The following is a 15,504-nucleotide window of genomic DNA, read 5'->3' as shown; positions in this document are numbered from 1 at the left end:
GAATAGAAGGGTTCGTGCAGACTTGGGACCACTTCGGTAGGTGGGGTACTGGACTCCTGTGCTGGGACATGAAGGGTAACTTCCCTAGCTTCAACCAACTGTAAATGAGAAAAGACTTACTGAGCAAGCCAGCTTCCATGGCACCAGTCCATTTCATTTTCTTCCTCAGCACACTCAAGGCTACTTTCTGCGCCTAAAATCTTTGTATACTCTTATAAGGAAAAGGCAACAGTGGGATTGGCAAGAGAAGTGCCCGTGGGCTTATGACAAGGCAAAAGAGCAGTTAAACAGGTACAGGCACTTGGTATCCATGGTCCAGCCCTACTTGGGGAATTGGATATACATTGGATATACATGTAACCCAGGAGGGGATGTCATGGGGGTCTCTGCAAGTGACAAGGGAGACTCTGCATCCCGGAAGGATTTTGATCCCAGGTAGGGAAAGGGGCTGAAAATAAGACCTTGTTGGGGAGCAGAGAATAACCTGTTGCTGCCAGAACCCCAGGACATGCACCCTAGAGCTAGTGTATTACCCTGGCCCTGGGAAACTCAGTCTGGTACCTGCTGGTGTACTCTCCTGGGGCGGGTCTTTCCCAGGGCTTGCTCCTACAACTTACCATAATTGGTAAGTGGCCAATTACTATTCCATCTGGCAGATCTGTATTCCTCCTCTCACAGCTAGTATTCTAGGCTGGAGGGGACATCACCTGTCAAAAGGTATGGTATAAAAGGCCAGGGAGACCACCTGAACAATCCACCATCCTTACCCAGGATAAAGCAATGGCCTGTATACTACCCACTGGTGCTAATTTGTCTCTGTTGGTGCCTACGAAACATATGTCTTACTCTCCTTGGTTCAGTGCAGGCTAACAGCTTTGCAAGATGGGCTAATGAAACGGGTCTCTGGTCCAATGTTTCAGACTATTAGGGATGTTCAAAGATGTCCCTCTCTGCCACTGCTAGGCTGCCTTGGAAAACAAGTCCAGTCAACCTGACAGAATGGCCCATTCTCAACACAATTTAAAAAGTTTCTTGGGACTGACAATCAACTTTATGTACTCTGATACTACTATGTATAAACCTATTACATATAAGTCCATTATTCCTTTACTGTACGCTATATTATTGCTGTAAAAAACAAATGCAATGTCTCGCCCATCCTTCTTCCCAGGATATGTGGGGAAGACACAAAGAGCAGATTGTATGGGAGCGGAAAGGAGGGGTACCCTGTTGGGCGGAATGTATGATAAATGGAAACATGGGCCCCATCCCATGCTCCAACTCCCCTTCGCACCCTGTGGAAAATACAGTGAAGGCCATCTGTAAATGGACTGTGATACCTTCGGGTAAGCAGGATTCCATACACTCCCTCCAGTAGTAAGACGCTTTCTATATAAAACTAATCTCATAGATGTAAGATATAAACTAATAGTGGAGAATGATAGGGGAGGGGCACAAAATAGAAATAAAATCACAGTTGTTTAATAGCTACTCACTATAAACAAGAGATTTTCTTACAGGCCTTGGGAAACTAAAGGACATGTTACAAGGAGAGCAGACTTGGGAGACAAAGCAGACTGGAGGCCAGATCAAGGACAGAACCTATCTGAAGGGAGACAGCATTCCAGGCTAATCTTTGCAGCATTTGGGGCTAATCTTTATAAGGACAATGAAAGAAGACACACCCTGGGAACTCATTAACTTTACATTTTTTCCCACCCACTAACCCTATTGAAAAGCCTGTTTGAAATGAACTGTCAGTGGTATTTTCAGGGTGTTACACCTGCCACTCTCTCAGATTGCCTGCCATCTGATTAATAAAACACACCAAAGATTCAACCTCGACTCTACTTATTTGACTGGTTGCGGCAGGCGGCTCAGAACCTTTCGTGTCCAGTTTCATACTGACGATGGAACTGCGGCACACGGGGCTGAGAGGTGGGAAAAGGAACTGAACCATTATGAGAAAATCATGAGATCTTGAAGTTATTAGCTAGAGACCTTAGTGTGCCACGTCATATATTGCCAGAGAAGGCTACCACGCTCCTTTAATTTTATGTTACCGATGTGCTGTAGTTATAACGTGTATTGATGTATATCTCTTCCTCTCACTTAAAGAGCACTGCAATTTTGTGCTGGGTACAATGCTAAGTCCCAGAGTTTTTTTCTTGCTGCATAGGACCTAGTCCTTTCCATAAAAGAAAAAAAAAGACTAGCCCGGCCGGGCGTGGCTCAGCGGTTGAGCGTCGACCTAGGATCCAGGTGATTGGGATTCGATTCCCGGTCAGGGCCCATGCCCGGGTTGTGGGCTCGATCGATGACTCTCTCATCATTGATGTTTCTATCTCTCTTTCTCCCTCTCCTTTCCTCTCTCTGAAATCAATAAAGATTTATTTAAAGAAAAAAAAAGACTATACTTTCTAACCACTTTGAATGCTTTGAATGCAACAAAGTGCAGGAGGATTGATGTGGGTGGACATGACAACCATCTCTTGTTCTGGCCCAATAAAAAAAAGAAGAAAAAAAGGCTTCAGCTGAAAATCTTCTCTCACCCTCTTCTTTAATCATTTTGGAGGCAAAGCCCTTTCAACATATTGTGATTTTAAGTACGATTTCACTTAAATAATTATATGGCTTAAAACAAAATCATGTGGCTTAAAACCCCAGAATTTGAAAGTATAGGTACAACCACGGGACTTGGAGCTAGGAAACTACAGTGCGGCCTGAGCGATTCCCATTGGCTTCAAGCCCCAGGTGTAAAGCAAGTGTTGGAGGGACAGCTAAAGCTCAGAAAGGGTTACAGGTGTTTGTGTCACATTCTGCTTTTCACCATGTCATACTGATTTTCTAAATCAACTTTCACTGTCTCTCCATTTTTTTCAACCCTGATAATTACACTATTTTATGCAATAACTCTGAAAGTATAAAAACGTCACTGTATTGAAAATCAGGAACCAGTCTGAGATATCCATTCACAGGAATCTGCTTTGAGTCAAGCGCAGCTTAGGAGCACTTAGCTGCACGTGGTTGGCGGGGGTTCCCGGGGCTCACCAGGTGCGGCTTGGCTTCTCGATCCACCAGCTGGAAGGCGTCGGCGCCGGCCATCGTTCTGTAATTCTCAATGTTCTGCTGCATTTCCATGTGCTCAGGGTTGGCCATGAAAAATGTGTGCGCTGCTTCCACTGCCTTTTCCAGCTCGTTAAGCTGTGGAGAAAAAAAAGCGGGATCAAATAAAGGCAAATATTTCTAAACCAGGCTCAGTACGAGGCTTGAAAGTGGCAGGGCTGGGTTTCAGTTCACATTCACTCTACTCAACCTCCATCCAAAAAGGCGGGAGGTTAACACATAGCACTCCTAAGATGGTATGTGGGTATTTTGGCTTTAGTGAGAATGGATACACGGACTTTGTTCCAAGTTCATTCCCTTCCACCTCTTTTCTAAGTCATCTGTGTTTTCTGGGAAATTGAATCTATATGCTTCTGTTTTATAATTAATCGAAATAAAAAGCTGCCAGGACTGTGCCACTTCTAATTCATATTTTCAACATTTTTGTCTTTTATTTTCTCTTCATTTCTTTTTGTCCGTTTTGCAATAACCCTGACGATGGGAGTACAAACAAACCTATGTTTTCCAAAGGATGGGATTGGGTATTCCTTCCACTCCACCAAATGTGTTACCAGACTTTAGAATATGAAGAATACAAAGTTATAAGGAGTGAATTATTCTAATAAGAGTTGCTAAACACAGCACATACAATGTTCTATCACACTCCTTCGATTGAAGTATTTGATTCCAAATATACAAGTTTGATTCTCATTAATACAAAGGGAATAATTTTTAATAACCACTGCATAGACACTATAAATCTTCTCCTGAACCACTTAATGTGCTGCTCTCCGTGTAACATGCAGTGATGCATTTTTTTAACAAAATGGAATTAAATTTACTCAATTTAAGACATGTTTCCTTATGTTTTAGTCATGAGAATGTCTGTTGATAGATCATTTGCCCCATATCAGAAAACTGAATATTTACATTAGTAGCCTTTTTCATGGTCAATCCAAATTATGGTTGATCTACTTTAAAGTATAAAGAAATAAAAAACTCATTGTTCCTGAACAAGTAAATATAAACTCAAGGAACGCCATATAAGACTCAACTGAGTATGCTTTTAACAGTCTGACCACTCAAGTATGAGTAAGATACAGAAAGAAGTAGTAGGTTCCCGAGTCCCCACTTACTGCCATCTTATAATATATAAAGAATCTTAACCCTCACCACAGAAAACATAAACGGCCTATTTCAAGACCTGACATCCTTAACGTTGTCTAATAATTGTAAAATGTTCCCCTTTCCCCTTTAATTTACATATTCTTACCTACAGGCCTTCTTTCCATTAAATCTTGTCTGAAATCAGCTTTTCCTGCCACTTTGACCTTTGTTCTCAATTCTGTGCTCCCAGAATTAGTTTGGCTGTCAAAATCACTAACTTTACACCTGGTTTCTTTCTTAATTTAAATTTTCTCAATTTCTCACATACCAACACAAATAAATATGAATTTTGTGGACATCTACATAGTAACACATATTTAGGTAAGGAGGAAAAACAATAGGTTGTAAATTGGGTGTGTTTCTACACTTACTAATGAAGTGAACCTGGGAAATGTCATCTAAACATTTGTGCCTCAGTTCTTTAAGAAAAATGCCCATAAGACCCCCACACCACCATCTACTACACGCAATTTGGGAAGAAATTAATTGTGTAACATATATGAATGTGCTTCAGAAATCACTAAAAACCTAATAAAATAAACAACAGCATACAACTTATAAACAATCTATCTGTGTCAAGGATGTAAATATGCTCTCCTGAATGATGGGTGTAGTCTATAACTCCCATAGATACATGTTTATAAAGGTTCTTAAGGTTCTTGTGGTTGGTGAAAACTGCCTTAAGGTTCTTGTGGTTGGTGAAAACTGCCTTAAGGTTCTTGTGGTTGGTGAAAACTGCCTCCGGTTAAGAGTAAACTAAGTTGTGAACAAAAGAGATTAGCACTGACCTACTCTGGTTCTAGAGCACCAGCCACTATAGTTGATGGAACATAAATCAATATTTATGTTTTTCACTTTCCTACCTTCATGTTTGGCTCAGGCTGTTCCATTGACCTAAAGATCTTTTGTCCTTGGGCCTTTTCTTATTAAAATCTAACATATCCTATAAAGCCCAACTTCAATTCTGTCTTCTCTAAGAGACCCTTTCTTTCCCCACCCTGTAGCTATAGCTAAGCACTGCAATATCATCCCTTTTCCTCTGTGGCACTTATATGCAGCCATACATTGTATCTACCTGAGTATGTGTGTTTCTCTTAGCAGAGTTCTCTGAGGAGAGGGACCATATGACTTATTTATCTTTCTGTTTCCCACCCACTTTACATATAGATGGTGTCTATGATATATCTAAGTAAAGAGAAAAGAAACTTCCAGCAAGGAAATCTTTTACACACAAATCAAAAGGCATATGAGTATATTACATGGGAGTGTGATTCATAAGCTACAATGTACCTAAAGGAAATAAGTTGAATAATATCTCAGAAGTCACTGTTCCCACTGAGGGCTTCTAATACTGATTGCCATCGATGAATGCAATCCAGTAGCTCTTGAACACTGTCAGACAGTGTTCATATATTGGTATTTGACCACATTGGTTTTTTGCTTCTTTGGTACTTTTATATAACCCGGTGTTGAACATAATACCATCATCCCTAATGTAAGTATAAAAAGATTCCATGACTTAAAGTTAAACCGTAAAACTTATTCATGAACTGGCCAAGGCTTTTAAATTATTGTGAACCAGTTCAGGAAACTAGAATTGGCTGCCAGAGTCTATAAAACAGGCCATTATTTTAACTGGAAGCTTATATCTTTGTACTCTATTTTAGAAATTAGATACACACATCGAAGTGGTAGGAAACGTCCAGGTGAACATGTGTATGCTACACATAATGTCATATTATTGGCTGGAGATTATTACAAGGCCTTGTAAGTACTAGGTTTCAGCTAAGAAAGGATCTACCCACTATTCCATTAAAACAGACAGAAAGCAAACTGCACGAATGGCTCCAAACTGGATTTCCTTTAAGACCAAAATAAGACAAACCGTAGGAGAGGATAGCTCTAATGTGAAGGTAACTCTATTCATTAGAAAACTAAGTTGCAAAATAAAGAATAACCGAGGAAAGGAAAATGGTATCACTTTTAAGGGAGTCCACTCTCCCCCTGAGATATGAGAGACAGGGGTAAGAAATGCCTTGGAGAAGCACTGGCTCATTTCACCCCAGGCTACAAAGAATGAAGCAAACATCTTCTCCTGCCAGCCCAGAAGCAGGACTGTACGTGGCAGTCATGCAGCATGGAAAAGAAATGAACACCAATTAAATCAACACCCTGCTGGCATTCAGAAGCTACTCTGTCCACTGCTGAGTGAATGAACTCTTCTGAGACACAAAGGATTTTCCAGGGCTCATAATAAAGGAGCACAGCAAAAGTACACATTGACTACTTAAAACCCTCAGTAGCTATCCATTGATCACAACAGAGATTCCAGAAACTGTGTATCATGACATTCAAGAACCTCCAGGATTTGGCCCTCACCTTATCTTTCTAGCATAGCTTCCTCCTGTCATTATGCAAATTGTTCCCAAAAAAGTCCTAGAAGAACTTCCAGAAGTTTTCTAATATACCATCCTCCTATTCAAGGAAACACACATAGGCTCAGTACTCCAGTCACACCCAAATTCTTTATTTAACGCATTCACTTATTCAGCAAATACGTATTTTGCACAGAATGTGTGCCAGCCACTGTGACAGTCAGTGAGAATACCTACATGACCAAAGTGGACAAAGACCCCGCTTCCCAGGTGTTTACCGTCTCATCCGAGGAGGCGAGTCTCAGGTAAACAAATCATTAATAAAAATAATTTCAGATTGTGCTAAGTGCTACAAAGAAATCACGAACAAACAATACTGTAAGAGCCTGCTGGGGTTGGAATGAAAGCAGGACTCATTTAGATAAATTAATCAGGGAAGGTCTCTCTGCAAAAGAATTTTGAGATGAGACCTACATTTTTGAGAAGTCAGTCATGAGCAAAACAGGAGGAACAGTGTTCCAGGCAAAAGAATGTCAAGTGAAATAAATGGACCTGAAGTGGAAAAAGTCTTGACATTTTTAAAAAGCAGAGCAGAGACTAAAGAGAGAGATTTGAGGAGCTGAAGGAGGGCAGGTCACTTGTAGGCTATGGTACAGAGTCTGAATGCTATTCTAAGTGAAGGAGAAAACTATGAAAGAATTCTGAACATTATCCGGCATGCATTTTTAAATAATAAATCAGTCTGCTATATGGAGAAGAGATCTTTGGAAGCAGGCAGGCGAACACTGCAGTAATCCAGGTCGCAGCTGTCTTTACTGTGCAGAATGAAAATATAACAGAATAGGTCAGCCCCTGTTCTTTTTTCCTGCCTCTTTTCCATTCCTTTCTCTTCCTTTCCTTTTTGTCCATCCTTTCTGTAGCAATGTTTCTCTATTCAGAAGACAAACACATAGCACAAATGAAAACAATCATAAAATTTCCAAGCATATCTTAGGGAAAATATACAAGCTCCCTCTCTTCTGAATTAGAAGGAATATGAAGCTCAAATATTTTGAATAAGAAATTTAAAACAGCTTGTACGACACGTGCAAGGAAGGAAAAAGACATCCTAAAGCACATGAAAACATGTAAAGAACACTGTGTACTTCTGAAATAGAATATGCATGGTCACTTTCTATCTTCTGAAGTCTTTTTTTATACGATTCAGGGTAAAATGTCAAGCCCGAAGTAATTCCCATTCTTCTACTCAAACATCAACATTTTCAGTCCAGAAAAGCATTCTTTCTCTACTTTCATCACTCTAACTTTTGGAATTCATCCAATATCATACATTACATTTTGATAAAGTGCTATAATTTCTGCCTTAGCTCTTTACTTAAATTTCACAATATGGCAACTTTAGAAAATTTTTAACCCCATATGAGGTTTCTTACCAACTGACATCTATGTAAGTAGACACTGAAGACACTGTTTCTAAATTCTTAAGTTCTACTTAGCAGCATAAGCACAATGACTGAAGAGAAAGAAAGTCACCAGATTACAGCATGTACATTATGCTAAACACTAAAAATTTATGGGCTAAAAACTTTAGTCTTCCTTTTGTGGATCAGTAAGGTTTTTTTCCTTAATAATGGTAACACCAGACATTTTCGTAGATAGTTTTGCACATGCTAATGTCTCCAAATTTACTTTAAATTTTTGCCAGCCCAAAGTTAATTTCATTCACAAAACCAAATAATTAAATTAATTAATTTAATTAAAATTAAATTAAACAACATATTCAAAGAATACTCTAAAAATAAAGACTCGTCAAGTTTTGAAACAAATTTTGGAATCAGTTTGAACTACTAAACTACGTTCTATAAATTATAGTGTTTCAAGTGTAAACACCAGGCTGGTTAATCAGAATTCAATGTTATTTTAGGAAATTCCTAAACATTTCCATATAATGGAGTCAAATTTGTAGAAGGTCAAAAAATAGTATGAGAAGACAAAGAAAGACATTTTGTAATGATAAAGGGATCAATCCAACAAGAGGATATAACCCTGGTAAACATTTACACACCCAACACAGGAGAACCTAAATATATAAAGCAAATATTGATGGACAAAAAGGAAGAGATCGACAGTAAGACAGTCATAGTAGGGGCCTTTACCACTCCACTATAATCAATGGATAGATCTTCCAGACAGAACATCAACGAGGAAACAGTGGCCTTAAATGACAAATTAGACCAGATGGATTTAATTGATATTTTTAGAGCATTTCACCCCAAAGCAGCAGAATATACACTCTTTTCAAGTGAACATGGAAGCAGCATTATTTACAATAGACAAGATATGGAAGCAACCTAAGTGCCCATGAATGGACGGCTGGATAAAGAAAGAGTAGTACATATATACCATAGAATATTACTCAGTCATAAAGAAGAATGAAATCTTACCATTTGTGACAACATGGATCGACCTAGAGAGTATTATGCTAAGTGAAATGAGTCAGGCAGAGAAAAACAAATACCATATGATTTCATTTATATGTGGAATCTAAAGAATAAAATAAACAAACAAACAAAACAGAAACAGACTCAGATACAGAGAACAAACTGATGGTTGCCAGATGGGAAGGGAGGTGTTGGTGGACCGGATGAAAAAGGTGAAGGAATTAAGAAGTACAAATTGGTAGTAACAAAATAGTCACAGGATGTAAAATACAGCACAGGGAATATAGTCAATAATATTGTAATAACTATGTACGGTGTCAGGTGGATACTTGACTCATTGGGGGATCACTTCATAAATTATATATATGTCTAACCACTATGCTGTACATCTGAAACTAACATAAAACAATATTGAATGCCACCTATAATTGAAAAAGAAAAAATTAGCCGTATGAAAAACAACTTTGCATTCTTATTTCACTATTTCTAGTGATGATACTATCCTTTAAGCTGATGGTATAACTTGCAAAAAGACCCATGTATTGAATTATTTTAATAATTCAGTTATGCAAAATAACGGTTTCTCTCAACAATTTGTATAATTAATTTACCAGACATAGAGGACTACATAATATGTTGTGTTTTCCTTTTTGCCTTGACTACTAGAAAGCTCAGAACTAAGCTGTATTTTATTGAAGCTGGTATAAGTCCCCTTTTCTAGTTGTTTGTTTGGTTTTTTTTGCTTGTTTGTTTCCATTTCAAAAATCTAATTATACAAATAATTATTTTAGAAAGGTAACTCAAAGTCCTTTTGGACACAGAAAATATATTATTTATTCAAAAAATAAGCCCCTGTGGTAAGGAAAACTTCTAGTAATTAAATTCTTTCCTATATTTCAATGTAGAAAGTTTCGAAGTTTCTAGCTTTAAAGAACACATATTATTTTACAAGTTAGGTGCTCATGCAAATGCAGAAAGTAAACTCATCTTTGCATTTATGGAATGCTGGTCTGAAATGTAGTCATGGTTATAAGTAAATATTTATAGTTTTCAAATGCTATTTGGTAAGGATTAGATGGGAAATGGCATTTCTAAAGAGTAACATTTTCTCTGTGGAATAAGTTGGAAAGGAAGAATATGTCTTTTTAAAGCACTTTCTTATGCCAAACTGCTCATAGCCTTTTCTTCAGTTACTTAAGGTCCTAAGCCTGATGAATATCTTCCCAATCTTTCTGAATACTCCAGTGAAGCTTTAATCTGATGTTTACAACTTGATGTTAAACTGATGGTGAATAGCCACTGTCCAATGAGGATACCCTTATAAGCACAGCAGAAAAACAGGTTCTACCCGCTGAACTTGCTAGCAGGTTTCTTATCTAAATAAAAGCCAACTTTCAGGGCAAGGAAAACACTGAAGTCAAGAGGCAGAACTTTTAATCATGATATTTCAGGTTAGAGACTATTAAAAACAAAATGTCCCTGAAGTTTAAAAAAAAAAAAAAGAACAAACCTCAATGTATCAGCCAAAAAATAAGTGTGTGCTTAATTGGATAAAATCCCTCAAGCCATCTGTGTATTGTCTAATTTCCTAACAAGAGAACAGCCAAGACTTGAATGCCTGCTGGGTAAGGAGGAGAGAATACTATCTTTGGGATGGAATGTGGGCAAGTTCTATCTGCCAGGGATCAAATGAAATTAGTGTGTAGGTTTTGTTGGTATGTCTCTATTGTTTTTCGTTCTAAACATTAGGACAGAGTAAGATGAAAGAACTGGGCCAGCTTCTTAACCTCTGCGGTGTTGTCCAGAAGTCTCCCTTGGGGTGTCAGAGGATGACTAATGGTTACCAAAAAGAAGGTTTGTGCCAAGACCTGTCTGACATTTGCTTCCTGCTACTGTTTTTGGAACCACAGCTTTAAACCTCTTCAAAAATTTATTTGGAAGGTAGATGTCACTCAATTCGCACTCCAGTTTTGCCAACGTCCCATGACTACTGCAGTAATCATCACTTTTAACACGTTAAAAAATCTCACTCGTGTCTGAGTTTGGAAAATAAATAAACAGAAAACCAATGTCCCACTTTGTGAGCTCAGAACTGTACTCCTTTCCTTTGGGACCCTCACATTGGTGACCATGATCTTGTACATGAGGTTAGTAAGAACTTACCCTTGTATATTGTTGTATAGTTTGCAAAGCACTTTACAATACTACAAACAAAAAAATGGTCATTTATTGAGTGTCTACTCAATTCCTACTGTAAAATTTTTCAAAAAGCTGGAAAATAAACTCCTACATCACCTTGGGCCCGGGTGATCATTACATACAAGGGCAAATGATGATACACACAATGAGCAATTGCACCATGTAGAAGCTAGTGCTGGGACAGACTGAGCTGCCCCTAAAGAAAGAACTTCATGATACAAAAACAAATTTTGTTGTTCTGCCTGGTTTTCATTATGATAAATGGAGATGAATGTTGTCTTTCCCTAGCGACCCATTAAAAGAGTTCTAACTGGACTTCACTTCTCTAGAGCCAACAGCCAGCTCCCTAATTGCTCACTACCAGAATTATATCTCTGCAGCCATCAGCAGCCAGACATTTCCCCCCACACTACAAAGTTGCAAACACTTGAATTTATTTGTCAAATATGATTGCAAACTGGCAATTTACTGTGGATTTGAGTCTTCTGCTTCTAAGACAATCTTTAAAAATCAGTGAAATAGCTTAATATAGACATAGCACTGATTTTTCTGCTCTTGAGAATATAACAATTTTAAAACTTTTCTATGTGTCTGCAACATTGTTTTGTGAAATAAAGTGACAGGCATAAACTGCTGGTCACAGGCAAGAGGGAGTGGGAAGCCAGCAGAGCGAGAATCAAAATGCAGGTTTGTCTCCTGTCTCTCTCATGAGCACCCGTCTTTCCTGCGTTTGCAGATGGAGGCATGTGGGTCAGGGAAAAGAAGAAACAAATTGGGTCTTGCCTTGTTCAAAACAGTGCTAGGCTAATGTCATTACTATTTCTAATGCCTCCCTTCCATTTTGGTCTCCCATTTCGTGTTTATGAAACAAATTTAATGTTCCACCAAATCACTACACTGTGAGGAATAGAAGAACAGCAAACGAACAAATCCAAAGCTTTTCCACTTGGACCTTTTTGGTGTAAACAGGCCATGTTCCCCTGTGAAATACAAATTCTCTCCTGCACTTAAAAAGCTGGGGAGATTACTTCAAAAAGTATTTCCAAACATTCACTCCAGCTCATGTAAAGGAATGCACCGTGGCTGCAAGCAAAGGAGGATTTCACTCTAAAGACCCCTTTTGCAGGGGACCTTAAGAAGACACTAAGGTCCCTCCGGGTATTTAACTCATCAAGCTGACTAATGGGTGCTCTTAACCTGACAGGTCTTATTAAAGAGGTAGTTTTGATGACAACGTTCTTTCAAAGACTCATAAGCTCCTCTGCCTCACATCTGCACTTTTTAAGCATTCAGCCACAGCAATAACCTTCAGAATGTATTGTAAATTAAATATCCCTGCCATATACACAGGTTAAAGATCACCCCAAACGTTTTCTCTGTACCTTAGCCAACAGACTGTACTGTAAAGAAGTTCCTGGCCAGGTGACTTTGTGATGAGATTAAAGCTTGGACAAAACCCACTTACTGAACATATCAGGTAGCATCAGTTCTCGTGTTACTTTTGCTGCACTTGAATTGGTCTAATGAATACTAACTTTCATTAATCATAGGAGACCAGGGCTAGAAATTCTCTTTAAATCATCTAGCATCATTGCTTCATTTACAGATAAAGGAAGGATTTGCATAGAAAATTAGTGGCAAGACAATGCTTACAATCTACATATTTTATTAAAACGTTCACAAACATACATTTGGAATTTTAATCTACTATTTCAAGGTAGAGGTGAGTTTGTGCACATCTGGCCCATGTAACAAGTGTTTGCCGATCACTTCTGCCATAGAAAGAACTCTGATAAATGATCTCTGAGGATATAAAATATTTGCAATATAGTCCTTGCCCTTTCATTAAATACAATCCAGTAGGGCAAGGAGATATACACATTTTATTAATATCAAGAACTAAGGTTCTTCAGAATTAGAGGGCAGAATGAGTGGTTAAGGGGCCACAAGTGCTACAGAAATTGAGAGAAAACTGAAATCACAGTAACCTGTGTGGACCCTGAGGGAAAGGATACCTACTAAGAAGGATTCCTGGTGGCTAACTGGGCTCAAATTTAAAAACAAACAAACAAATGAACAGAGAACAAACAAAAAAACAGAGGTTAGCAGCCATTTCTACACAAGGGCCTGTCACACAAACCTCGCTTCACAGAGAAGCCTGCACTAAACCACCTGCCTCTCTTCTGAAAATGTTTGCCCGCACTCTTTCTGCCATCTGAGCCAGGCGGGTCCTGGAATCCTATTTCAACCAAAAGGACTGAGGCTTTCCCTTCTCCAGTTGGAGCTGAGAAGCCATATGCCCCAGGGACATCTTCACTGACCAATCAGAGCAGCTCCATCCTGACCAATCAGGAGAGTGCCTTTTGGGCCAATCAAACCTTGAGGACTTGGAATCCTCATTTGCATGAAGACAGACCAATCAGAGAAAAGGGTGGGGACTTGTCTATATAAGACAGCTCCCCTGTGGTTCTGGGAGTGCACTTGCCCTTTCCATAGAAGAAGAAAGATTGTGTTTCCCTGGCTGAGCTGAAACACCAAAGACGTTCCACTGGAGCAGAATGGAGCACAACAGTGCAGTGCAACGCAGACCAGGGAATAGCAAGGAGCAGAGCAGAGCTGAGCTGTCTAGTTGGAGAGAGGCCTGGCCCTAGGGCTGCCTCACAGCCGTGCTGTATCACAACTGAACTGTTCCACAGCTGCACTGCTTTCACAGCCGTGCTGTATCACAATTGAGCTGTTTCTGCACTGAATAAACTTTTCTTTTTCACCTCACCCCAAATTAAGGATTCCTGTTGGCACTGAACTGGCACCAACAAACATCGGTAGACACCTGGAAGGTTCAGGGAAGGCTTCCTTGAGAAAGTGGGGCTGAGGCTGGGTCTTGAATAACAGAAAGCACGTGGACATCTCAGATGCAGGAGGCGCGGTGGGGGCATAAGGGAGAAATAGGAATGACTCAGATGTTTTTACAGAATAGTAATTTGACTGACCTGGCTCATTTGGAAGGTCTAGATTGCAGAGTAATGGAAAACAAGGTTGAACAGGACTGGATTATGGACATCTTTAAACACTAAGCTGAGGTGTTTTGATTTTTATTCTTGGAAAAAGAGAAACAGATGTATCTACGTGTGCATGTGAGTGTAGTCATGAAAATCTTCACTGCCTCATTCCAAAAAGGATTTCAAAAATAAAAACTACAATATATGAGGTAGCTATGAAAAACTTTTTAAGACCCTTTTTTGAGCAATTTTAGGTTCACAGCAAAATTGAAAGGGAAGAACAGAGATTTCCAATATGCCCCCTGCCCAAAGGCATAACTTCTCCCATAATCAACATCCCCAACCAGAATGGTACATTTGTTACAATTAAGGAACCTACATCTGCGCATCATAATCACTCAAAGTCTATAGATTTTACTCTTGCTAATGAACATTCTGTGGGTGTGGAGAAATGTATAATGACAGATATATATCATTCTAATGTCATACAGAGCATTTTCATGCCCTAAAAATCCTGTTCTCCATCTATTCATCACTTCACACTCCAACCCCTGGTCTCTTTACTCTCTCCATAGTTTTGCCTTTTTCACAATATCATATATTTAGAATTAAATAGTATTGTGCCTTTTCAGATTGTCTTCTTTCACTTAGTATATTCACTTAAGGTTCTTCCATGTCTTTTCCTGGTTTGATGGCTCATTAATTTTTAGCATTAAATGATAGTCCATTGTCTGGATGTACTAGTTTATCCATTCACCTACTGAAGGACATCTTCACTGCTTCCAAGTCTGGCAATTATAAATAAAGCTTCTATAAACATTCACATGCAAGTTATTGTGTGAACATAAGTTTTCAATTCTGGGGTAAATACCAAGGAGTGAGATTGTGAGATGGTAAGGTAAGAGCAGTTTAATTTGTAAGGAACTGCCACACTGTCTTCTGGACAGGCCTCATTATTTTGCATTCCCACCAGCAATGAATGAGTTCTCATTGCTCCATGTCCTTGTCAGCATTTGATGCTATCAGTATTCTGGATTTTGGCCATCCTAATAGGTGTGTAGTGGTATCTCACTGCTTTAATGTGCATTCCTTGATGATATGTGATGTGGAGAATTTTTTTATATGCTTATTTACCAGCTGTATATCTTCTTTGGTGAGGTGTCTGTTAAGGTCTTTGGTCCATTTTTTAATTAGGTTGCTGGTTTTCATATTTTTGAT

At 38.9% G+C, this 15,504-nt stretch overlaps 1 protein-coding gene across 1 annotated transcript in view; it reads right to left on the bottom strand.

Moving 5' to 3' along the window:
* The window catches only part of P3H2 (prolyl 3-hydroxylase 2), a 142,210-nt gene that overhangs the window by 30,440 nt on the left and 96,266 nt on the right, over positions 1 to 15,504 (bottom strand). The window contains exon 2 of the mRNA XM_016200057.2: positions 3,052 to 3,204. Within this exon, the coding sequence (XP_016055543.2) occupies positions 3,052 to 3,204 (153 nt within the window). The remainder of the gene's footprint in view (positions 1 to 3,051; positions 3,205 to 15,504) is intronic.

The sequence above is a fragment of the Miniopterus natalensis genome, chromosome 6 (genome assembly GCF_054644295.1).
Source record: "Miniopterus natalensis isolate mMinNat1 chromosome 6, mMinNat1.hap1, whole genome shotgun sequence".
NCBI lineage: Eukaryota > Metazoa > Chordata > Mammalia > Chiroptera > Miniopteridae > Miniopterus > Miniopterus natalensis.
The sequence above is the reverse complement of the archived record's forward strand: the minus strand, read 5'-3'. Positions and strand labels throughout refer to the sequence as shown.